The following is a 27329-nucleotide window of genomic DNA, read 5'->3' as shown; positions in this document are numbered from 1 at the left end:
AGAGAGAGAGAGAGAGAGAGAGAGAGAGAGAAATTATTAAAAATACACTGCCCTTTAGGATTGTAATCAGGCAACTTGTTAGTGTCCTTTGAATTGTCATGAAATTTAGTTTCCTTAGTGCAGAGGTGAATCAGAAGCATGTAAAAAGGATTCAAGGGGCAAATATGAGTCAAAAATAGGCAGACTTTTCACTTTAAAATGTAATTCTAAAGGTATTAGGAAAAATTCAAGGAGCAGAATGAAAATTGTCAAAGCTTTGCCGCGTGCTGTCTTCAAAAACAGTGTTTCGAGAAAAAGGGTTTGACATATTAATAACTCGTGAAATGTCCCCTATACAAGTAATATGGCGATGGTCAGAAGGTGATGGAAGAGATGAGGAAAGAGGAAAAAAGTGGCCGCGGCCATGTGGATACGTGTCCAATCGGCCTCTACCGGCTGAGCTCTTTATTGTGATTACGAGATTTGAGCTCGCGAACATTGACTGAATGCGATTCCCATCTACTCGGTGGCTACTCATGCGGATTAAAAATTTTGGCTTGCCTTGTAATGCAATCTTAGCATAATAACAATGCTCTGCCATTTTCAAATATTCTTCCTTATTCTCTTTCCTCGGCGATTTTATGCAAAGACAGAATCGCAAATTTTACGCTTTATATGTAGCGAAGCGACTGAAAAAACGGCAAGTACAATGCACAAATCCGTAATTCAAAATTCGCAACCGTCTTCAAAGCCTTCTTCCTAACTGTTAACTTCTTATCGGCCTCATTGCAAAGTTTCGAGCCGCTCTAAGCTTCATACTCATTCAACGGCCGTCTCATTGCCGCTATTCTAACGCAAAGAGAAAGACTTTCTAAAAACATCTTTTAACGTCCTAGATTAGTTAGAGGTCAATTGACGGGAAGACGTTATGCTGCAACTACCCAGCAATGATCCGTTTCGCATAGGACATACTCTAGCTTTAGGTCAGTAAAGAAAAATTTTATTTGTAAAAGTTACAGTGAAGTCTTCTTTAATGAACAAAGATACTCCCTAAGGACGTCGGTTAGTGTATTAAAAACGATGGAAACCAATAAGATAGATCCCAGCTAGAAAAACAATTTTTCCCAAGTCCGAAGCATTCACGAAGCCAATAAAAAAAAAAATTTTTTTCTCTAAAAAATTTACTATGGCGTCAAAGTGTTCTTAATTTTTGGTCTTGAAATGTTGTATTAAGGAAATTTTTTGAAAGAAACTTGAAAAATATTTTAAAAGTTTCTTGGAAAAGTCAATCCTTTACTTTGTTTCACAATTTTTTTTCTTCTTTACAATTCTTTGTCTATGTATTTTGTTTTTTGTTTTTTGTTTTTTTTTTTTTTGCTATTCTTGTTAAGACACACCCTTTCAATGTTCTCTCATGTATCTATGTATGTATGTATGTATGTTTTGCTAAAAGCATTGCTAACAAACCGCATATAAATATGTCGAGAAATTGTATAATACATTGACATTAAACCAATATACATAAGCACACCTTATAAAGTTTGTGCACAACAGTTGTGTGAGAATGCAAAGGCACTCAAAGCACGTGATGTTCGTAATCAACACCATTTTTTTTGATTGTTATGCAAACATTACAAAAAGTCGCTAGAGCACGTTCATCCGAGAAGACTTTGAATTTCGCCAGAATTTCAAACATGTTTCATTGTTAAGACGTGAGAGGTTTAAGTTAAATAAAAAAAAAAAGTGCGAGAACAAAAAGACTTTGAAGGCTAGCTTTCAGCTTCAAGTGAACAAATATTTTCTATTTTAATTAAGTGCTAAAAACCTTTTTATCAAATTATTTACTTAATAACGGGTAGGCGAAAAACTTTGTGGCGTTTGCGCCAAGATATAAAGGAACGAAGGGAGAAGAAAAGAAAAAAATCTTTGAATAAAACACCAACACGCGTCATGAAATTGTTCCCCCTGCTAACGTAATATTTAATATTTGCTATATAAATAATCAATGTTCGTATGTTAGAAGGTCACCAAACTCAATAGATAAAGTTTGTTGATCTTGTTATGTATGTGTTATAGAAAATACCAATATATTGCAATATGCTCTGCCTGCTCAAAGTATATGGAAAACAGTTTTGCACACTGCACTCTTTGGCTTTCAAGACTGTCCCGCTTTGTCCGGGAAGAATTGCCCTCCTCCCGGCATCAGCGAATGTAGTTTGAAAACCAAAAAACCGCAAGAGCGCTTGTCTCAAAATGACGAATGGCGTAATCTTCTTCTTCATAGATTACACTCTTGGGGAAAGTTTTTTCCATGCTCAGTCTATACTTTTAGCTTGTATGAGTAATGGCTATGCTTTTCTTTTAGATATATATATATACATATGTATATATGTGGTTTTTTGTTTTCTATTTCCTCTTTCGCCTTCTTGTTCAAATTTATTTACATTTATTTACATTTGTTTTCTCTTTATGCAAAAAAATTTTATTTTTATCTTAGATTATCTTCATAGTTTAAGGTTTTAGTTGAAAGTCAGTTTAAGGATCGGAAAAAACTGCGCAGAATTTCCTATATGACCTAATATTCGGCATTCAGTAACTTCAAAGATTAGCTATCACGAGACTTAGTGTATAACTCCGACCCATATATCTCATGAAAATTATAGTGTAAAAAGAAGTCTTAAGAACTTTTTCCAACATCAAAAATGTACTTTACGGCTTTTAGGCTTAAGATGATACAAATAAAATAAGTGGCGGGGGATGTTCATAGCGAGCAGTAGCGATAGTAGAATTTTTCAACAATTCTTTACTATTTGCAAGATTTAGATAAATTGAACCTTGACGGAATTTGAGGAGTTACCAATATATCGAAACTTAACCCTTTTGCAATGGCTGCTAGTCACTTGGTGTCGTTCGCTCGTCAATTATCGTATTTTGTGCATTGCAAGCATAGCTTGGTGGTCAGTTGCGCTGTGTGCATGATGGCAGGCTGTCGCAAAGGATTAGGATATATTTGTTTGTAACAATCCTGCGACTTGGCTCTATGAATCTCTAACATCGTCGCAACATCCGAATCGGATGAATAGCCGAACAGAAAAGAAACGCGAGAACCAATCTCGTTAAAATCTGTGCGATTTGACCATAATTGGCCATAACTATAATGCAATTGTCTCCCTCATTAACAGCTTAACACTTGCCGATTGGGCACGTGCTTTCCTCACTTCTTTTTGAATATCGCACACGTTACATTCTTAAAAAGAAACAAAAACAATCAAACACTGAAACGTAAATGAGTTCACAGAACGTCTAACAATAAATCTTTGTGTTAGAAATTGCGGCTACCTACACTTTCCAACGCTAGAATGGGTTGCTAGTCTTATTAAAGAAAGAAATTAAAGGCCTCATAAGACAGCGGCGCACCATTAAACATCCTAAACCACGCCACAATTTCAACGATTATATGGAAAGGATTATATGCAAAGTGGTCTAATCCGAACCATTTTCAACAGCATACCAAATTTCATCAAAATGTCTCAAAATTGTTGCCCGCAGATTCAACAAAAGTCAACAAGGCGGACAGAGAAGCCTATATCGATTCAAAAAGCGATTCTGCATCCATCATTTTTTAAAAAGGTAAATCTATCGCAAGTACTTCAAGGTAGCCCTGCGATGCAGGGCATAAAAATCCGCATTATAAATTTTAGCAGAGAAGGAAATATTGACCGAAAATGAAAGAGATAAACATAATCTTTATCGGCAGTTATGACCAGCAAAAATTCAAGTTTCGTCACAAGTAAAGTGACATATAGTCTCTTTAAACAAAAACAACTGCTTTTAGACGGAAAAATAATTTATTTGACGACTTAAGTCTGCCAACATCTCTTGCTTTTTTTCTTTAGTTAAATATTTATTCAATAATTTCCAATAGATTAATTGTTATTTATTTTAAACGGAATACGTGCTAAACAACACATCGTTTTTTTATTTTTTTTGCTTTTCTTGCTTTTATTCTTATAATAGAAACAATTAACAAAACTTCATTTACTTTTCGGCATATCTTGGAAATTTTTCATCTAAAGTAAATGCAAGAATTGCACGCTTTTCATGCCGTCCTTGGACGTTGTGGCTGGTAATTCGAAACTACAAAGCATTGCTGGCTATAGATCACCAGAACAAAAAATTTCAAGTCAATATTTTTTTAAAGTTTATAACTTTTGCACTTAAAAGGAGAGGAGAGCAGATCCATGAGAGTTTTGCAAACAGATGGACGTAGTTAGTGCTAGTAAATGCTTTAGACACTTGTGGGTGATGAAAATTGAATTGAAAAAACCAGCAGTTGAGGGATCAAAACTTCTCTCAGGTAAATGCAAAGAAGCACACCTGGCTTGCATATGTATATATATATATATATATATATCTTATATAGCCTTTAACATTTATTTCACTTTATTACATATACAGATGACCAAAATTGGTCAAATTGCATTTTTGCTCATAAATCAAAATGTAAAAAAAAAAAAATCTTTATACCGGAATATAATATAAAATTAATTTCATCTACAGATAGATCGATTGCTTACACATTTAGATTTGAAATCAATTCCTTCCTCGTTGCTTGTTTTTGTCATGTATGTTGTCGTTTCATAGACCTGACAATTAAGTTGAAATTTTTATGTATATATATATATATATATATATATTTCACAATCGCTACAGTTATTATTAATTATTCGAACATTGATGGTAACTGTATGTCTACAAACGATGAATGAATGAATGGATGAATAGCTGGCTTTGTGCAATTGTTTGGTTTTGGTCGGTTGAAAATCAAAACAACTCAACTAATGTTAACAAGGTTGTGCCAAAATCTTTTACTGTAAATATAATATAATATATATATATATATATATATACATACATTTGCCTAAGCTTTTTTATATGTATACGAACAGAAACTCTTAAGTGCTTTTAATCATTTTATACAACTTTTTGTTTTTTTTTTTTCAAAAAATTGTTTTTTCATTTGCGTGACTCTTGTTTTATTACGTTGTATTACGAAAATTTTTTTTTTTAATTTTTTTTTTTTTTTTTTTTTCGTTTCTTGTTTGTTTTTAGTTAAACAAAAGTTCACTGACCTGATTTTCCTTATAAAATAGCCAGCCAAGGGGTGTTTAATACAAAAATAAAACAAAAAATACCACACGTTTTTCATGTTTTTTTTTTTTCATTTCAGTTTTTTGCAGCAAGAAAAATATAAAAAAAAAAAAGGAAAAACCGCCATAAACTGCACATCGTTAGCTAATGCTGATGCTTTGATATTTACGAATGATTTTGGTTAGCAGCATTAAATGAAGTGCTTTACAAACTGCCATCACTATGAACATACCATTGGGATCAAAAAATAGGGCGAACTTTTTATTTAAACTGTGCAAGTATTACGAACTAATGATGAATAGTTCTTTTTTGTGGATGGCTCGCAGTGTCCTAAATGTCTATGCAGAGTTGCATGTCGATATATTTAATTGCTGCACAGTTACACGTGCTTTTCTTAATATGCAATGTTCGTACGTGTGACTATCTGGGGCAAAGAATTTGAGTTCAATTTTGTTTACGGGATGAGTATTCTAGAGCAGAAACGTTAAGAATGATAGAAACATGAGGCTATGGTTCAAGAAAATGTTTGCAAGAGATCCACAAAGCCTTTACAGGAAGCCGATAACCGCTTTAGGAACATCTATCAATGAAAACCGCGTCAAAGCTCGAAAAATGTCGATGTGCAGCGATGGGCTTTGTTGACGCATTAAATCTCGATTGGTTGCATAAAAGCTATGTTCTGTGCAACAAAGCGTCAACTCGACATGTGTGAACCCATGATTTCTTCTATCCGCAGACCATTCGCTTGATTTAACACGATGGTATTTCGCGTTATTCAGCAAAGTCAAAACAGCTCTCGACCGTTTCGATTCGATTTACAAGCTAAAGCCTGAATTGGAGAGAGTATCTAAGGCCGTCTCCAAAAGAAGATTTTCCTAGCTGTCTCTGGCAAGAGTGCATGCTATCGAACGGTGAATACTTTATAGACGATTAAATTGCTTGGGGGAAATAAAGAAAGATGCATCATTGTATGATCAAATCCTCCTCTTTTTGTGATCGTCATTATATTATCAATCCCATTCAAATGCTTGGAACACTCGAAAGTTCCTTTCAAAGGACAATAGCAAAAACATGCCAGAAATGTGGATAGCTTTGTCTCCTTTTCAAATCTAAAATGTACCGTACAAGCGGGAGCGCCTGCATGATTCATATGTAGGAAATTGCTATTTAAGCCATCACTTTGCCTATCAAAGTTAATTCCCAAATAAAAAGTAAACGTATTCTGATGTTCTTGCGAAAAGCATATTGTCACTAGCGACGCTGCAACTAGTCTACTAGAAGTCCTCTTGTCATCCAAACTTGCACCTATGCGAGAAAGTTGCTGGCACTTATAACACTATAGCTCGGCTTCCAAACTTGCCGTGGCCATGCACGTTTGAAGTTTTTGTACCTTTCCAATTCAGGCACCCATCGTTAGGTGAAGCCATTCGAATGTAACTTTTCGAGGTCTATGCACTAAAGAAAGCAGCTTCCAGAAGAAGCATCCAGGATCAAACTTTTCAGTTATGTGGTTGAGTGTACTCCCGGACGCTATGGTATGGTATTTAGTATTTACAACTTGTTAAACTTCCGATAGCATAGAGTGGGTGGGTGTGAAAAATTCGTTTAAAACCATTCCCCTCTTCATATACTTTTAAAACTTTCCGCATTTTATTTTTAGCTTTTCATGCAACAAGTTTCACTTACATGTAACCTGACTACAGTTTGACGTCACTAGATAGTTGATTTGTTGCGTACACTTATTACGTGTGGGTTAAGTAAACACAGATTTTCATACAAAATTGTTAATTCGCCATCAACTCCTCTGACTGTAGGTGACTGCTTGTGCGTGCATAGTTAATTTATCGATCTTATTTCAAATTGCGTTTAATGATTAATTTTCATTTTATATTTTGTTGACATTCGGTTTTTTTTTTTTTCGCATTGCATACAACACATCACTCAATAAGTTCGTGGGATAACTAATAAAACCTGACTTTAATTATTGACCTAATGTTCCCTTTAAGAGTTTTTCTAACATTTCTGTGACTTCCTTGTGTATTTTTTCTTTCTAAACCGGCGAGCTATTCATGCTTGTACTGCGACTGCAACCACAACAATTCCTGGAGTCATTTACGCTATTAAGCATGCCCTCTACTTAAGCCGTCTTTGAAGCACTGCATGCTTTCTTTTGCGACGTATTAGTAGTGTGTACTTCAAGACAATGTGTTGAATTTTCCCGTTTTAGAAATGGTTTTCATCTTTAAATGAAATCAACTTTGCCAAATTGACTCGAACCTCATATACGTTTTACGTTTTCTCTTGTGCCTATGAAAGAATGAAACAATCAACCTAGAAAATTACTAAACTCTTTGCACCACTTAATCCGATGTGCTATATAAAACTAAAAGGAACGCAAAATTTTTGAAGTAACTTTTTTAAGAACGCAAAGCTCAGCATATGCCTTGAATATTTGAAGGGCATATATATACAGATTTAAATCATTGCGACCGTTTACAAAGCTCAGCATTTGATTGCAAAAATTTTAACAAAAAAAAAATTAATTTTCATTCAAAGCAAAAACCTATTTTTTAATGACAGCCCTAAGGTAATTTAGTCGCATTGCCAGAAAAACAATTAAAATATTACATGACCGCGTAAACGACGAATTTTCAACTCTTTCTATTATTTCTATGTAATGTTTGATAAATGAGTTGATAAGATGGATGCTGGCGGGATAAAAAGAAATTTTTCTCCTTCAATGGCGATCGTTTCTATCATGCCATGCCATAGAATAATGGAATCTTACCTGCCCTGGTCTGAAGATTTGTTTCATTTGACATTGAAAGAATTTCTTCGTCGACTCCTCACCTTGAGTCAAGCAAGTAATGACTTTTAACAAATGTCATTTTAGACATCTTGATCTGAAGGTTTGCTCCATTTAACCCTGAACGAATTTTTTATCGCGTCTTGCCTTGGGTTCGTTTATCCACAAGAAAATAAAAACTAGTAAGCAATTTTTTTACGATTTGTTGTTAAAGCACAATATAATCTTTAGCAGGGGTCAGCAATCTTTTTTGGCCGCGGGTCAAAACTAACCAATATGTGAGTATTACCTACACGTTTCGGTCAGAGATATTTTGCATATTAAAACAGTCTTTTTAGCAAATAATAAGATATATTTTATTAAAAAAATAATTAAAATCATAGTTGAATGAACTTTATTTATAAGCGTTCTCTTCGATATCAATGGCTACCCTGATGTTGAACATGTGAAGTCAATTGGTCGCTTTAAGACGAACGCAAGCATCTGAATACTCCGTAGTTAACCTGTTACTGTTCTTGCTTAATATAAATTTCATTTCTGAAAATGTGTGCTCACATTTACAAGCTGAACCGAATATATTTTCAAAATTTCAAAATTTCATTTTTTCTATATTATTTATTTTTATATATTAAGCTTTATTTTCAGACCTAAAGTGGGTCACAGATTGCCGACCTCTGACCTATAGCATATATTTATACTCGCATAGCAAACTATAAACTTATTTATCTCCGCATTACCAAAACGATAAATAGGAGAAGATTATTAATGTTTCAGTACAAACAAGATGCAAAATTCCGCTTTGGTAAAAGCTCTAGTAAACCCTTTGACTCAATGATTATCTTGTCCTTGAACGTAAACTAAATTGCCTTACACAGCCTTGATGGAAACAACAAAAGGAGTACATCAAGGCCAAGAACGACTACAGACGCAAGAAAAGTTAAGAAGGCTGCACTAAGATGTTTTGATGCATCCAGTGCGTAGACCAGACTATGCCCTGTTTGACTGCACTTTTTGTTTCACCAATTACAGAAATCCCAAAAGCTGTACAGTGCAATAAAAAGCTTTCAATCAAGAACAATTATCAGCAAACTGCTGCTAATATCTCCTGAATATTCCAAGTCACGTAGCGATGAAACTTCGACTTAAGACTTATGTGACACTCTTTTCTCCTCTTCTCTACTAATGCAATATTTTCATACTCTATACATCCCAGTCCATCTTGTTTTCTTGCATTCCACCCAGAGGCCTGAAATTTCTATAATGTCTTGATGAGATGTGAATTGCTGACGTGTTTTGGACCAAGAACGAACGCTATGCAGAATGCTACGAATCGGACCACTTTTTCCCTCATTTCCCACACAAAGCTTTGATTGGAAAAGCCATTACATGAATAAGGGTGTAGGGTATTTAATCTTCAATTTGACTAACAGTTCATTTCACTTCAATATTTAACACGTTTCACTAGAAGAAACGTATACATAAGATAATCGAATCGAATAATCACATATCTCACACAAATGTAATTAAAAAGTTCCAACTCGTAATTTCGGCATTTTCGTTCATTCGGGCAACAGACAATGATTTAATGATTAGAAGACTAAAGAAATTACTAAACAAATTGACAAACAACCTGATAAAGTCTGTCTACAACAACAACTGGTTTCTTTCGGATTTCGTCCGCATAATATTCCTTTAGTAAGATCTTGTCTGATGAAATAATAATTGAAGGAACCACTTTGTGCCTAGGTATACCCAAGCTTTGCATGACATAATAATAACGATTAATTTTTATGTCCAAAGCTGAAACGAAGAAATACTATTTCACAGAGCAATCGCTTTAGAAAAAAAGTAGAAATAAATCAAGGTTAATCAAAATGCCGTAAACCATACATCATTTCACATACGTGTAAATACATTCTTTTCGGCAAGCACATACACATATACACAGATACATACCTAGAAAATAAATTGCTCTTAATAATATAATATAATTCATTGAGAGGGCAATAAATGTGTATCAACAGGAGAATCGACTTGAACGGCACGGAACGGAAAAAAAAACTAAAAAAAAAAGATATACAATATTTAATAAATATTTTCCTTATTTATGAAAGAGGGTACACACACACACACACACACACACACACACACACATAGACGGTGGATTGGGAATAACGGAGGGAGAGAGAATTTTTAATACTTGGATTTATATGCAGCATGTGGGTGTAGATTTGTTTTTGTTCATATATATAATCGGCATACATTTGCACTTGCAACCATAAACATATCGTTGATTGAATATTTATATATATAAAGTGAAACTTTATGCGATTTTATTATTAATTAAATTAAAATTTATGACTATGTGTCGAGTGATGGGGGAGGAGAGCGAGAAAGTACCTTTTCGCACAACTATGGCTCTATCTTGGATTATGTAATTCTATTGATTTCAGCACAAACTCGCTGCTTATACGTTGCCTGCCTACGAGGCTTTTAATAAAATAATAGCTTGGCAAGCAATTCATTTCGGAAAATTCTGGTGCGCTTTCTAACTTTCATTGAAATATGCTCACCAATAGAACTCATCAGTACGCCCACTTTTTATCTACGATTTAATTTATTATCAACATCTGTCGTTTTTCTTTCACTTTTCTCACTGCCACAAAGACAATTCATTCGATATTCCATTCAGATTTTAGAGAATATTTTGTCTTTGCATAAATTTTCTCCCCAGGGTATCATAAAATTAATTTAGTGCATTCCATTAATGTTTACGTCGTTTTAATTATTTTTTAATGAATTTATTTATTAGTTTGTTGTTTGCTAGTTATTTATTCGTCTCTTTTTCTTTATTTCAAATTGATATGAAATTTAAATTAATTGTAAACAAATGTTGCGCTTATGCAAATCAATTAAAAAAAACTCTATACTGTTTGGAGGATCGACTCATCGCGAAGTACCTTTGCTCTGGATTCTAAATTAGTATTATTATTATTATTTATTTATTTAAACAAAAGAAATGAATTGTACAATTAAAAGTAGGATAAGCACTAGCAACTAAGACTATCGGGTCGCTTTTTTTTTTAAAGATAGACTAAATCTTGGTTAGTCTAGACGCTTTAATATAGTTACACATTTTATTCATATTATATTCTCGAGGCACCTTTAAGATGTCATTAAAGTTGAACGCTCCGAAACGGACCTAAAATATTGGCAAACTTTTCACAATCGCAAAGATAACACACATACTCACGCACATTTGCGAGTTGGAGGAATGGGTTTCCGTCTCCAATATGAGCAAGGCGAATACTTGGCAATATTTTGATTGGATTATACAGATAGATCGAGATTGAGATCAGCACGTCATTAGGAGGGGATTGAAGTGTGGAGTACGCGGTTGCCATCTACTTTACTTAATATAAAGTTAGATTTACCCTTATGGGGATATCCCTCTGCCTACTCTTTTCTCAAGGTCGCAAAGCCATACGATTTGATAAGGAAAGTTGAAATATGGTGCAAGTACAGATTAAATATCTGCCACTGTGCCTATTTTTAGCAAGCTAGACACCGTAATACGTTTCCGCAAAATACAACAGAAGCTAAGTTGATTAAATCCGGCAGTCCGCATCAAAAAGTTCCTTTTTAATGGGATTGATCGAGGAAACTTTCCACAGACATTAACAGACTTAAATTTGAAATGAAATTTTTTTTTTGAATCCAACAGCGCTTTCATGCTTTAAATGGACTTTAAACAAGAGCACTTTTTTTTATTATTCTATTGAAATTTGTATACCGCATCGAGCGCAAGCGTTCGCAGTAATTAGAGTATTCAATATATTCAAAAAAAAAAAAAAGAGATTTTTTAAGATTTTTTAAACTTCGTTTATTACATATTAAGGCTTGTAAGCTTATTAAAATATTGCTTAAATGAAGTAATAAAAACCCGTTAATAAATTTTCACGGTTGAAAACTTAATTAGTTTTATTAAAATCAACGACCATGAAATTTGACATATTAATATACTCTGAATGCGTTTATTTGAAACGAATTGTAACAGAGACGGAGTAACTTTTCGAGGATTCTTTTCTTTGAAACGTTCTAACACATGCCCCCACCCAACTTGTCAACAATGATAAATTATATGAAATATTAAAATTCATTTATCAATTAAGCAGACCAAAAAAAAAAAAAAAGAACCAAGTAAAAATATATTTAAAATTATTTATCTTAATTCAATTTTTTATAGAATGAAGTCCGCGTGACTAGAGAGAATAAAGAAAACGTCTAATGCAAAATACATTGAAAAAAATGTTTATTAAATAAAAAAAATAAAATAAAAAAAAAAGATTAAACATCCGGTTATAATTGAGTTCAGTTTATATGTCAGTTCTGATTGAATCAACACTCTGGGAATCTGGCAAATAAGCAATTTACTTGCTTGTTATCTACTCATTGAAAGCATTTATAAAGTGCTTTTGAAATTGCTCGAGGGAGAGAATTCATACGAAAATGTATTGAAGCAGAAGGCAAGCAGTTGATACGTATAGATGTGTAGTTGTTTTTATTTTTTTTTATTTTTTTTTTATCTATAATCCCCCGATAAACGAGTAAATACTAAACGTAAACAACCGGCAAAAAATCATCATTATGCACTTTATTTGACAAAGGAAAAGATGGAAAAAATGTTTTTGAAAAATTTACACATATACGCACAAGTGGGTAAATCGACTTAAAATTTTTTATTTTTTTTACACAACCACTCAAACGATATGGCCACTTCGCGTGGGAACGGTGATGGTCCTAATTGGTCCTAATCTGCGAATATTGTTAAGTAAAATGTCTTTTTTGATTACACAAGTTTTCCTCCTCCTAATTAATACTCTTCAAATTAGATGAGATTGTGAATATAGGATGGCGTAACTATATTTACAAAATCTACTATTAACAGTGTTTTTGTTTTTAACACAACACTACAATTCCCCTATTCGAATTCTCTCTTTCCGAATATCACGATTCAAATCTACTTGCCTTAAGTATAAGTTATAAGTTGATTAATAAAATTCAACTTTATTTGAAATATGTTTGATGTCAAGCTTAGGAATCGAAGTAAGCATCATCAGTATCTATCTATTGTCCTATTTTACCTTTTATCGACTAGTTTGCGGATTCCCCCGGACTAAAAACTGCATCATTGACAAACTTTCGCATATCTTCAACTTTATTGGAACCGCTAATCAGATAAATATAACTGCATCGATGAGAAACGGTGCTTCCCCGAAAGGGTCAGATTTGGAGAATACGGACGGATCACTTCCTGTGCTGCTTTTGCGGGAAGGGGACGGACAGACATATGTGAATTGTCATCGTTTTCAAAGGTGAGATCGTTTACGAGAAATGTCGCAAATCGCTTTGCAACTGCTTCATATCTTACTGGGTTTCTTAAAACGATGAAAAACATAACAGACGAGGGCTTTGTTAATATATACCTAAAATTCCGGGAAAAATTATGGCAGTAGATACGTTTTATGGAACCAATTTCAATACGAAGAACTTATTAGTACATCTAATAAGTCCCGTGCTGTTGAAGACAATTCCTTAACAGCAGATTTCTCATATTTTTGTTATGCCTTTTATCTGCGAACATTTTTTTCTAATCTTTTCATCTATCGTTGGCAGCATAACTGGCCTTTGTTTTATTACTAAAGTAAAGCACCGAAAATCTTTATTTGCTTTTATCAACATCGCCCAACACAGTCCAAAAAATCAATTTTTTGTAGAAAGTAAATTAAATTTCATAAAAAGCAATTTTAACGAGTGTGCGATTTTCGTACCAAATCTTCGTTTTAATATAACTCATTAGCCGAGTAGGCAAGAGTCTCGACTAGCAAGTCAATGGTCATGGGTTCAAATCTCAACTGCGGTAGAGTTCTTAATAAACGCCGAAAAACTTAGATGCCAGTGCTTTAAGACTTTAGTCTTAGAATTTATTTTCTTAATAATAATAATAATAATAATAATAATAATAATAATAATAATCTAACTCATATTAAGTTATAGAAATATGCACCAGACAATTTACAAACACTTTGAAATCGTCAATCCTCCTTTGCATAGCTTGCTCCTCTAAAGTTCGCCCAGCATATCGTTGACTTGAAATTACATATCAAATTACATATCAAACTGATAGAGAAAATCAACGAATAACATTTGCGTCGTCGTAATATATCTGCCTCGGACACTGCAAACTAAGCAAGCGCCTACTAATTTTCACTTGTATCACATTCTTTTGCGAGATTTCCTTGAAATCATTTCATAAAATATTTAATTCGGGTTAGTTACAAGCAAACTCATGGAAAAAATAGATCTTCATTCAAGCATTGAGAAAAATATTTAGGAGAAATTTGACGAAAAAATCGAAAGCGTTATCTCCCATATTACTGTTAACCGTTACTTTAGCCATTCCTTTTGGAACAATACATATATCAATGGCTCGTCAACTCGTCAGATGGCAATCATATGGCATGTTGAAAACAGCTGCAGAACACAACATCAACCGGATACGTGAGTTCATATAGACTAACCGTCCAGTTATGGAGCAAGGATGTATTAAATTAAGTGCGGATGTATGCAGCAACCTGAACAAATTGAGATAAACACACCTCTTATCATGCAAAACCAATTCGAAATTCCTTTTTATATCGAACTAAACTTGTCTAACCATCTGTCCGTCTTTTGTTCTTGTATCCAAACTCAATGAAATTCAAAATTAATTTCTGAATCAATCTAAGCGTGTCTGTCTATCCGTCCTTTTTTTTTGTATCTTAGATACAGGCCGCAATTTTTCAATTATATTGATCAAATTTGGTACACCGACGTGTTTTGATACAAGGATGAACACTATTGAAGACGGTTAATATCAGATCAGCATTTAAATCTTTTCGCATATTAAAGATACTAATGATACGAACAATGTGTTGACTTGTGGCATATTATGAAGGAATTTCGAGAAGAAAAAGCACATAAAAAGCCTTCAAAGAAAATAAACGCCCAAGTTTCGAATGACTTTCTCTAGAATCGTCGTTCTCTACGTTAATATTAACAAAGAGAGTAATACGAATAGAATTTTCAATTCATTTATTTTAAGACGGAATAAAATAAGAGGGTGTAATATTTCATGAACGAACAAGTGTACATTTCCAGTTAACGGAACGTAAAATTAAAGATAATCGATGTAGAAGTAAATGGTTGATTGTTGATAAATTCAATTCGGCCCGTTTCAAACCACTACGTCGCATATTTTCTTTACGTAATTTCATACCACAATCAAGCTGCTGACTTAGAGCAAAGGCCAATTCTGTACTTGAATCTCATAATATTAAATTTTTGGTGATTGAAATATATAATATTTTCAATATATGAACTGAAAGACTGTGTACTGATACGCGGGGAGAATTTGCGACTATTGCCAGAAAATCTTGCCGACTTTCAGGTTTTATGACGACTTGATTGATTCGGTTAAGAAATGTATACAAATATTTTTATTTAAAAAGGAACTACACATGTCATGGAACTAGATATAAATATATTAGAAAACTTTACAAAATGCAAATTTTTAATAGCGGATTAGATTTAGCCACATCTGTTTACATGACTGTCCGTTTGTCTGCTGTCCAGCCGGTCTCAATCGTTTGCCAAGAATATTGGAAGAAATGTTAAATTCTAACTTACTAAGTAAAAATGACTGCGAAATACTTCCTCGAATAAGTTTCATTACAAACCCTATTGGCTTATTGAGTAATTATCCGAATTGGGTCATCTGTTATTCGCATTTTTTCTCCGGGCGGTTGCTATGCTTGCAAAGCTCGCATTACAAAGAAAAAAAATACGAGTATGACCTGTCCGTCTATGTTTTGCTTTCAATGGCAAACAACCAAAATTTCTTACGCCCCGCAATAACGTCACGCCCTCAATTTTCTTAACCATCTCAACTCAATCATACTTCTATTTCCAGAATTAAATTATTAACGTTCTTGTTTTTCGAAACATACCTCGACTTATTCATAACTGAAAACAACCACACTCCTGTTTACATTTATATTTACAACTATATTAATTGTGTGGTTTTGCCACCAAATATCATTAACATGTAGATAACACGCGCAAACTTTTTAATGTCTTATTTAAAATTTATACCAAAAATAAAATTCTTAATAAACGCAGTTTATCAGTAAATAATGGCAAAAAAAGTCTTATTCATATTGATTAACAACAAAAAAAGAACTCGTATTCGGCTTACAAATGTGTTACGCATATAAATGAGTAAAGAATTACCTGTAGTTTGCTAAGACGAACACTTCCCCTTTTATTAACTTTTTTTCTTTTAATCTTCTTTGCAAAGGTTACGTATTTTAACACATTTTTTTCATTTTATCCCCGTAACACAATATTAAATATAAGAAATGTAAGCACAAACAACTATTCCAATTTGTTTTTTTTTTTTTCTTGCACAAGTCACGTTTCACTTTGTCTTTATTTGATTGTTTGTGTTCTGTGCTTTACGTAGCACGTTCAGGAAATTTTTTACTTTTTTACAATTTTTCGCTTATTTCTGTTTTTCTTTTTATATTATATATACAAATATATGTTAGCAATGATTGTTCCTTTTTGTTATTTATAAATGCCTTTTTTAGGAAGCCTGTGAAAGAACATTTAATTTTTCTAATTTTCCTTTCCTTTTTATGCTTTTTGCTCTTTTGCGTGAAACGCGTAACTAAATTAATGAAAATTTTTAGTTTGACCATAGAAGAAAAAATGAGAACACGGACAGAGAGATTTTCAACCGGAGAAGTTTTCTTCACTTTTTTTTCACAAAGTGTGTATTCTAAGAGAGAAGTAAAGCCGTAAGAAGAGAAAAAATAAAAATATCGTTAAGGTTGAAAAAAAGGGTAGTATTTAAGTACAGGGAAGGCAAAACAGCGAAGGCTTGAAAATTCGCAAGAAACGGACTCAAACATATGCAGGCAAATTAAATTTAGCAAGTTCAGAGAGCCAACATTCTGTTGCAAATGTCAACACTTTGCTTATGCAGAAAGAGTGGGACTTAATTCTTAGTGTTTACTGAAAATTACGGTAAAACATTTTGCACCAGCAATGAATCGTACGTTTTTATGATAACGGCGTAAAAGACTATTGCTTAGAGATCTATAAAAAGCGCGAATTCCAGCAAATTTGAATGAATTAATAAGCACGAACTATTGATATATTGATATGGTGTACTAACGTTGGAATATTGACACTGTTGGAATCAACCAAGCGAGAGATATGTAAAACAAGGTCAACGTGCCATGTGCCAATCCTTTTTGCATGCAATTCCACCATTAAAACATTTACAGACAACCTAAGTGCTGAATACAATACTTGCTTATGCACTTTACATTACTGCAGTAATGCACAGCTAGAACGTGCACATACATACATATATGTCGCATTCCGTTACTTTTTCAAAACCATATGATGCTTGAAAAATTAATCATATGATAAGATTTTTCGCTAATAGTTTCTTGTTTCTTTAGAGACTGTGTGCTTGTGCAGGCATTTTATTTACCAAGTTTAAGTTCAAATTTATTCCAATTCGTTCTAATGGTTTAATGAATTTTTTTAATTTGTATGAAAAATGGGATCTTAGTGCATGTTTCCTGACTTGTTTTCTTTAGGCGGAACGAGCAACCCTGCCTTGGTTGGTGTAGTGGGTTCTATTTACACTCTTGTAGACTTATTCTCTCTATCATATGTAACTATTGCGTTCATAGATTTCGCTCCCACTCAATGAGTAAGTAAAATATCCCCTTACTAACACGTAAAACCCCAACAACAACAATACCAAAAATTGCATAGTTAATCACATGTGTGTTGCTAGCTTTAGCTACTTGTTCGGTGAATAAGTATGCATTGCATATGTGTATACATAATATTCAAATGTGTTTTCTTTTTAATCGAGGTACAAGAACCCGAAAATTATTTTCTTTTTAATTTCATTAAAAAAATTTTACGATTATTTATTTTGTACTTTAGATATATTAAATAAATTTGTTTATCTATTTATTAGAGTAGTGTTAATTTGGAAGATAACCATCCCATTGAAAAAGATTTGCGTCCGATATTTAACACTTTTTTTTTAAATGTGCAGAAGCACACACACCCCTACATACATATATTTATTTACATTCATAAAAAGTTCAAATATCTCTTCACTATTAGTTTACATAGATTTTAATTAAATTTTCTTCATTATTATTGTAAACCTTTAAAAAATTCACAAAATTTTCTTTACGTCATGAAGGAAGGAAGGTGTTATTAGCAACACAAAAAAAATCAATAAATTCCCATTTAGAAAAGTAGAACAAAGATGATATACATATATAATATGTATAGTCTTCGATATTGTAATTTTTTTTATTAATTTATGTTTGAATAATTAATTTTTTTTTTACTTTTGATCGTTCGACAAAATGTTTTTTACTTATCAGCTATCAGCAAAATTTTTTTCTCGTTGAACTTTTATATAAATTATAAACAATTTTATATATATATATATTTTTCTTTTTCGAAATGTACACAAACAATGCATAAAGCAGAGGATTTGAATGACTAAAAGCGAAAGAAAACTTTATAAGGTATATTATGCCATGACAAGAGAGTGTAGAATGTATTTCGCTTTCTCTCTCTCGCTCTCTCTTTCTCTTCCTTATTATTGTCTCTCAATTAAGCAAAACAAACAGAAGAACAAAATTATTCATCTGTTCATAGTTTTCTGTTAAAATTTTCATATATTAACAAATCTCAGTTACATTAATTTGTCATTTAACAGATCTCAGTTACATTGCTTTGCAATTTAACAGATCGCATGACGAATGTGTTGCCACTTTTTCTTATTTATTCTCCGTACATTTTTATTTTATTGTTTGTTCGTCTTATTGCTTTATTTTGGTGTAAAAGATATAGGCAACTAACGGTTTTTTAGGCAAAAACCATTTTGCAAACGCTTGCGAAAGATTCAGAAGAAAATATTTTTTAATAAGAGAAGTGATTCAAAAAAATTATAAACAAGAACATCAATGAAACAAAATAATTAAACGAAAATACAAAAAAAATTAAAATTAATATTATAAACTATTATACCTGTGTTGAGTTAGTTTATTGGGTTCTTTGCTAAATAAAGTGAAGTTTTTATCACATATTTATTTTCAGATTCAAACTCATAATTGAAATGTAATTGAATTTTATAATAAAATATATATAATTTTTTGCCTAGGAGACCTGTATATTTATTTTTTAAATTTCTATTAAAAATTTCAAACTTTTTGTTAAACGTCAATTATACAAAACGGAAAAATGTAATTTATGTTATTCTATTTTATCACTTATGTTATAGTATAATAAAATAAATTGTTTTATTATAAATTTAAAAATTTATGCAAGAAATTTAGTTGTAACAATTAGTGTTGCCAAAATTGAAAAGTCACAAAGTTTCTATTAGCTATTGATGCGATATTTGAAGGATGGTTGACATTATTTCCCAAGTTAACTTAAAATGCGCTCGTGTATTGAAAACAGACAATTGAAATGCATAATAACAAACACCAAGTGCACACTATTTTTAAAGATATTCAAGCAAATATGAGTAAAAAATTTTCCACTAATTTTGTTTATTAGATTTATTTAAATGCGGTGGTGATACAATAAGAAAGCAGAGGCCTGTAACAATATAATATATTCAGAAGTCTCTGCTATACTGAATCAATAGCAGGATAATAGATTCTTGGTAAATTATAAAAAAGAGGAATTTTGTAATATTTAAATGTATTACTGCGAATATGGCTAAAGTCATCGTAAGGGGATACCTATTCCAATCAAGCAACATAAAGAATGCATTCGTGGGTACTGATATAGTCTTCAAAAATGCCTTTGAATTCAAACATAACTGTATGTTATCAATTGCTTATTCTTAATAAGCTCTCCGAGGTGATTTGTTTGTGATCATAACTTGGATCACTAGATACTTGCTAAGTTGTCCGAAAGTAAAAATAATTGTATTTAAAATAAAATAAATGTTTTCTTTTTGTTTTGAGAAGCATGATGAGATCAAAAATGTTTTGTCTTAAAAGCGGGTAAATCACAATTTATTTCTTATAAAATGGTTGGTTGGTCTGATTTCGTTTGAGGAGACTAATTGTAATTTTATTTCTAATTAACAAAATATATGCAAAGCGTGCACAAGACAACGCAATTTGCAATCGATACAAAAGCAGAACATGCCAGAAGTGAAAGTTCAAGGTGTATTTACATAATCAATAAAAGTATAATAAAATCTCCAAAGCTTTCTTGAATGTGAACAAACTTATGAAATAACCGTTTTTTTAAGGATCTGTTTGAAGTTCCGCCGTAAGGTAATCGCAAATTAGGTGGTTTTGACATTTCTGCTGTTTACCCTTTGATACCTTTTAATTGCGGATTAGCGCACGCTTGAATAACATGTGCAAATTTTCAGACGTTCAGTTCAAATTCGCATACGCTTACTTAAATATCATGGCATGCGATTTAGTTGGCAGAGTTTTGAAAGTAGGGTTATGTGAAGTGTATTGAATGCGGATGACATGAAATCATTAAAGGATAATAATGTGGTATAGATGGCTTAGCTCGTCGGCTAGTTAAGACGGTTTATGGTTTGTGTACTTTTTATCCCAACAACACTCCACAGACGATTACACCGAAGCAATGCACGCGCCGAAACATTTGACCATTGAAACTTTCTGATTTCATGTCTTGGGCTATTCTATATCCTGTCGCACCTACGGTCTCACGGTCCATAATTTTGTGCGGCAACGCCAACAGTTGAACAGTTGAATTTTGAAACAACTAAGTTTGTGTTCATCCTTAGTTATTATTATGTCTAAATTATTCATTTGCTTTTATTTCATATTAGATTAAAAAAAGCACACGCCTGCACTATCGCTTCAGCGAATTGCGACACTTCAATAAGCCAATGGTAAGTTGTGGTCATCTTTCTATATAGAATTCAGTAACCACAATATTTTTCTTTTGCAGATATCAACGGACCGGCACAGCAGCGGCCCTTACGTATTTGCATGCAAATTTTATGTATTATATATGTTTATATTAGCGGGGCTTTTATTTATTACTTATTATTATGTATTGTTATTATTGCAAATATTATCATAGTTTCAAATTAGGTTTATAATCAGGTAGGCTTACAGGGGAGCCAGCCATTCAAAACAATTGGCAACGCGCCTATCACGGTATCTCAAGGGTGGTGTGGAAAACCGTGCCAGGAAGACGATACTTAATGCGGTGTAATAATTATAGGTAGAAATTCTTTGTTTTGGATGCGAAATTATACTCGGGATGAGATTTATATGCCACTTGTTTCAAATTAATTTGTACTTTACGGATTTTTAATTCAAAAGAGCTTGTGTGGATCGGACAATTTTGTTCATTTAATTGATTTCGATGAGCTATAATAGATTTTTTGATCGCCAATCTTTATTGATTTTTTTAATGGCTTTACTCTTCTTATGCTCTCTACAAATTCCTGTCCCTGTCTTTTTCCGTTCCCTTTGAGTTTGTCTGCTGATGTGCAAAAGCGGATGGACGTCGTGAAAATTCTACTTACCGTATTTTTATAATCGAGGAGATTCAAGCCCGACTTTTCCGGACTTTACTAAACTTTAATGTTTATAGTTCCAGAGAATTGTTTTTTAAGAAACATATTTATTTAGTAAAAAAGTTCATTTATATAAAAAATTTGGCAACAATTTTTAGCATAAAACCTTTAAAAGGTTTGCATTGCTTTCGAGGTAATAAGAAAACACCTAATTGAACTTAGGATTGTTATAAACGTTCACGCTGTGATTGCCGCTATTGGGAGATTATATTACACATTTCATTATTTTTTTGATTTAAAGCTAAAGTACTGCCCGGAAATTTATGCGAATGCTTCGAATTCACTTTTTTCGAATACCGTTTAGCAGTGTTCTTTATGTTTACAGAACGAGTGTTTGCATGGCTAGAAGTAAGCGAAAAAGAAAAATTATTCCAAAAAATATATAAAATTTTTTAAATCAACTCACTTAAGGAACATTTGCGGACGTTGCAATTGAATGCACAGTTTTATGCCCGAATAAAAATCTAAATCGGCTAGTAAACTAATCCTTGGTTCGTAGCTGAACATGAATTCATTAGAGACTTGAGCGTAAGTAAAACCCACTTTCATGATACCATGAACGGCAGCAGCAGTGCTGAAAATTCGAAATTGTTTTTATAAACAGTAATGGCTATGATATGATGTCTACAAAGTTTTTTACTTTTGCATTATTTCGGTTTGCGCGTTTCGGTTCCACAAACTAAGCTCCACTTTTCCATACAAGTCTATCGATCTGAAGCCTATGACTCGCATGTATGCAGTAGCTCCCGAAGCCAATATAATGTAGTGTTCAAAATCTTGAGTCAAAGTAGTGGCTTGCAAAGCTGGCGTCGGTTCAGACGCAGTGCCCTTCCAAACATGACCCATTAGCTCAGCTTGTCCATTAAAAAATACCAAGGGCCTATGCAAAACACTCTGTATTGAGATTTCCATACCAGCTGTAACTGGACTAGCCTCATAATCATTGTCGTCCGCACCACTATCGCTGTCACCAACAAAAGAAGTTAAACCGCTGGTATAAATATCCAACTAAGAATTCGGTAGAAACTGATAGGTCAGTATTAATTGATAAGTGAAAGAAGAGGCAAATCTCTTACTTTGCATAAGCTAGTTTCCTCTTGTCCAGCGCTTAAAAATAATTCTACTGAGCCACGTTTCAATACGCCTCGATATATTTCCTGTACGCTTAATAAGCTTTCATTAAAAGCCGGCGTCCAAGATAGATGACGAGATAAGACAGTGGTAAGTCCTGAAAATGCAGAAAGAATCTTTGAAACTCTTCGAAATTTCTGTAAATGGTAAAACGGCTAACCTTTCTGCGCCATAATATTGTAATTATTGATGTGTGGCCTTTCTTTTAAGCATCTCTTTAAGAGTGCCCGAAATTTAGAGCATTTCTCAGCTAAGACATTCAGTTTTTGTATAACATAAGTTTTGATCTCGAAATGTTTATCATTTGAATTCAAATAATCCAATAACTGATCCAATTGTTCCTTGGAAGGTTTCATCGTCAGAATGATTTCTAGGGCCAGAGTCCGTGCCGATGTGTCGTATCTTTTTTGAGTTTGATAAAAAATTCGTGAAAATTTTTGGAGGTGCTTTTCATTAAAATACGCGATAGGAAAACTACGCAAAGCTTGCATGGCAGTCACGGAAATTTTAGTTTCCCCGTCCAATGCCAAATTCAACAAAGTGTCGACCGTGGAAGGGTCTTGTAGATTTTGCAACGCTCTTATGTAACGAGTCTTGCACGCCTCATCGTCTACGCATTCGCTCTCCAGGTTATTCAGTATAAATGACCGAATTTTCATAAGCATTGCATTGCCGGGCTCAAAACCGAGTTGTTTCGTTAAAGAAGCCAGGGTTTGTAAGACCGAATCGCTTAGTTTATCATTTTCGATAGGTTTGGCTAGCGATTGTAATCTTTCCAAAAGGTCTTCTATGATGGCCGTGTCTGGATGAGTGCCCACCGCCAATGATTTTAAGTATTGTTCCAAGAGCTCGTCATCTGATTCTAATAATTCGTAAACGGCATTGTGCGCGTCTTCAGTTTGTACCGCTGCCAGTAAATCAACGAGTTGAAATTGTATATCGGGATATTCGTTTAGAATGTCTTTAAATTCCGATTGTTTAGTAATCCGAGCCAAAGGTAGCAAATTGACGAACGCTTTAGCCATACTTTCCTTACCGGTTTGGTCGTCGTACAAATCCTTAACATAAGAAGACACTTGTTGCGTTAACTGAAAGGGAAGAAAATTATGAATGATGGATTTTAAAAAGGTTGGAGATAAAACCTACTGTTTGGTCTTTGCTTTCACTTATAACGCCATCAACATCGCCATTGATTTCAAAAACCCGGTACCATTCTAAAAGACTCTCAATAGCTTCGTCCAGGCTCTTAAAAACCAATTGTTTCACTGATTTTTCATCACTACCAGTATGTTCCAATATAAACAACGATTCCACTTTACTACCTACTTCGGGCTGGGCCTCTAAGGACATACGATGAGTTTCTACGGATTGGGCTTTCATTAGCATGCCTTCCTCCGACAAATCATATTCCACCATCTCCTGAGAACTCAAACGAACGCCTGCAGGTAATTTTTTAAACCTTGGATTTTGTTATAAATTACTTTCATAGATATTCCAACTTACCTAATGGCTTCTCTGCCCTATAATTTACTTTCAAATCCCAGTGTGAACAATCTGTCTTAAGTTTTTCTATTCTAGTTTTGGATCGGACAGAATAGAAAGTTTTGCATTCCCCGAGAACATCCACCTCAGTAGTTAGACCACTTTCGTGTTGTATTTGAAGCAGGGACGCCACAGCCTTCTCCATATTCAAGAGCGATTGATCTCGATAAGTATGAGCAATGACGTTAACAGGTTTACCATTCTTCAGGCTGATATAGAATGGTCGATCAGGCATTTTAGTGATGGGCTGAGAAAATTCTTTGTTCGTCTTTTTCCGAGGAGCTTTCACACGATTGTCCATAAAGTGAACTTGCAATAGCTGATTCTTTTTTGAATTCCATATCGAAGACACTTTTAGCAGAGAATTAAAAGTATAGCTGGTCTCTTGGGAACTCAAAGAATTCAATTCTTTTACAGTTACTTTGTTGGTTAAGGCAAAGATTTCTTGTCTAGCGAATGGAATGAGTTGAGAATGAACTAATAAAAAAACAAAATTTCAATTAATGTTTATTCTCGAACAGGAAACCTATCAAATTACTTTGAATATTAGAAATTATACTATAAAAATTACAAAAACCAACTTTTTTCTCGTCTTCCAGCTGTAAAAAATCACAATCGAAATATTTCGCGGATTAGTTCTGCTTAACTTGGGGGAAAGTCATATTCATTTAAAATTCTACCAACCAAAATATTTTATGACTTATTTACTCATCATACTTACAAATATGATATTAGATCGTAATCAAACGACTTGGAAAATATATTTTATAAAATACATTACTGTAGCAAATACGCATTCATAATGACAAAATTTTATGAGAAAACGTGAGAAGGACGTACGAACAGATAATCATGGCACATATATTCGTCATACACAAAGAAGGTGTTTATGCTCGAAAAGGATTGGCGGATAGCCAGATATTTTTTGGGGGAGTACGTGCCTCAATACTAAGTGTATATTCGAAACAGTATGATGAGCAGTTAGATATATTTTTTTTGAAGACAAACATCTTTCAATACTTTTCTAAGTTTATATCTTTCAATCGGAAATCCGGGAATATCCCCCTAAGTACCATCAAAAGGGAATTAAGCAGACATATAAAAAGAAGCAACTGTTGAAAATTTTTTCAAAAATAGTTTTTAAGCTAATTTCAGTGTAATATCTTTTTAGAATGTGGAAAACTTTCCCTTTTTAAGAGGCGGCAAGGAGAATATTCTCCTCAGTTTGAAATTTGACAAGTAAGCTTTCTTTATATTCTTTATTAAGATAAAATTTTTTATTTTAGAATAATTTTCCTAAGTAAATAAGTTTCTCAATTTTGATAGATTTTTCCTCGTTCTCCACGAAGCATTGTTACATTGTTCGTTTCTCAATTTATTAGAACTCTTCGTATTTAGGCTAACTACCAGAATGCTTTTGTGGAATTGTATTATACTCTTATTATTATTATCAAACTTTATTTAACGATAGTGCGCTCATGCCCACAGAACCATGTTGAATACCTTTTGTCCTTGAGCCAGTACATAATATTATCTTAAAAATTAGAGACAAGAAAACAAGACGGACAGACAAGCTTAGATCGATTCAAATTCGCTTTTTTTCTATATAATTAGTGTGTATTTCAAGCATACATCAGCACAAGTTTAATATATACTAGTACCACAAGTGGTGTTTGGTATAAAAAGGCAGGATGAGCATTAGCAATCAAGACTGCCGGGTCTTTCTTTATTTTTTAAAGAAAAATATATGAATATAAAATCGTTTTCCTCAAGGACGTCCTTGTTGGCTTAAATAAATTGAAATAAGAAAAATATTTCCCTTTTAATCTCTATGAAAATATCTTCTTAGCAACCATCCACGGCATTTTAACATCAAAGTTAAAGCTGCAGTCACGATTGTCTGTTATTAATGGTTCAATATTTTCGAAAGAAAAAAGAATAAACATTTTTCTTCGTGCCTGCCTGGAGATAAGCCAAGCAAAGCCACGTTTTATGTAAAAATGTAGTTTGATATTAAAACACATTCTTGTGGACACAATATGAACAGTTTTTCAAAATTGATAATAAGAAATGTGGTCATCCTAAGTAACACAAACGCAAAAATCATTTGACATTCTCACACTGACACTGATAACAGTCAAAGGTTATCAAATATTTATACAAATTTATAAAACACTTTCAACTTGAAGATAATCATATCTTCCTTCATACAAAGATCGAATACCTCTTTTTATAATCCATTGGAATTCTTTAACAAATCTTAGCTAATATTTAGTTTTTATCATTATTATTTTCTTCAAACGTTCGTTTACATTATTATCACAGTTAATGATGCTTTCATTTCTATCATAATGCTTTCAAGTTTCAACTCACCGGCCACCAAACTGCAACAGCTTATCAAGAATACGATAAGCGAAATAAAAAATAATCTATTGAATATTGTTGAAGGCATTTTGAATTATTTTATCCAAATTGAATATTTAATTAATGAAGGCCTTTAGAAAATTTATTAACAAATATTCCAATTTTCACGAACTCACAAATTAAGCAAATTGAACTATCCGCTCATCGCATTATTGCTAAACAAAAAATGAGAAAAATGCGATGCCGCTCTATGCTCTTATTGGTTTATAACTCTAAATGTAGAAAAATACAGGGTTGCCAAAGCTACGAAAATACTTTAAATTGGGAGCTAAAATACAATAGAAGAATTTGAATTATATTACATATTGATCTTGCAGAAATAAAATTTTATGAGTGGGACTTATTGGTCGGACTTGGGTAAGAGCAAATAGCTGCCGGTTATCATACAGATTTTACTATAAATTAAAAGCTCTTTTCAAAGACGGTGGACTGATGTGTGCGTATGGGAAATAGAATGCACACAAAATGCGAAACTTCTTTAATGAGGAAGTTGAGGCCTTGCGTATACAAAGAAAACTTACACCGATTATTTCATAGGGAAATACAAGAAATTTT

At 33.0% G+C, this 27329-nt stretch overlaps 2 protein-coding genes across 5 annotated transcripts in view; both read right to left on the bottom strand.

Moving 5' to 3' along the window:
- LOC119635299 (GTPase-activating protein skywalker) overlaps positions 1 to 16373 on the bottom strand; it is a 69237-nt gene extending 52864 nt beyond the window's left edge. For all 4 annotated transcript variants that reach the window (XM_038030054.1, XM_038030051.1, XM_038030048.1 and 1 more), the window contains exon 1: positions 16268 to 16373. The gene's annotated coding sequence lies outside the window, so the exon portion shown is untranslated. The remainder of the gene's footprint in view (positions 1 to 16267) is intronic.
- Positions 16374 to 21704: 5331 nt separating this feature from the next.
- LOC119635478 lies at positions 21705 to 26947 on the bottom strand. The gene is made up of 8 exons (XM_038030289.1): positions 26724 to 26947; positions 24312 to 24827; positions 23955 to 24247; positions 22969 to 23896; positions 22754 to 22905; positions 22318 to 22685; positions 22084 to 22251; positions 21705 to 22019 (listed from the first exon to the last, which is right to left on the bottom strand). Exons 1-8 carry the CDS (start codon positions 26800 to 26802, stop codon positions 21872 to 21874), a joined length of 2652 nt encoding a protein of 883 aa, XP_037886217.1. The 5' UTR covers positions 26803 to 26947; the 3' UTR covers positions 21705 to 21871.
- Between the last annotated feature and the right edge of the window lie 382 nt (positions 26948 to 27329).

This window comes from Glossina fuscipes, unplaced genomic scaffold, assembly GCF_014805625.2.
Source record: "Glossina fuscipes isolate IAEA_lab_2018 unplaced genomic scaffold, Yale_Gfus_2 26, whole genome shotgun sequence".
NCBI classification, from domain to species: Eukaryota; Metazoa; Arthropoda; class Insecta; order Diptera; family Glossinidae; genus Glossina; species Glossina fuscipes.
Note: the sequence above shows the minus strand (reverse complement) of the source record. Positions and strands in the feature narration are given on the sequence as shown.

Bases quoted from the DNA above. Each gene is read 5' to 3' on its own strand.
- LOC119635478 (XM_038030289.1), bottom strand. From the start codon at position 26,802: ATGCCTTCAACAATATTCAATAGATTATTTTTTATTTCGCTTATCGTA. The intron at 24,828-26,723 runs GTGAGTTGAAAC...TTTTTTTATTAG, and splicing joins CTGTTGCAGTTTGGTGGCCG to TTCATTCTCAACTCATTCCA. The intron at 23,897-23,954 runs GTAGGTTTTATC...CTTCCCTTTCAG, and splicing joins GTGAAAGCAAAGACCAAACA to TTAACGCAACAAGTGTCTTC.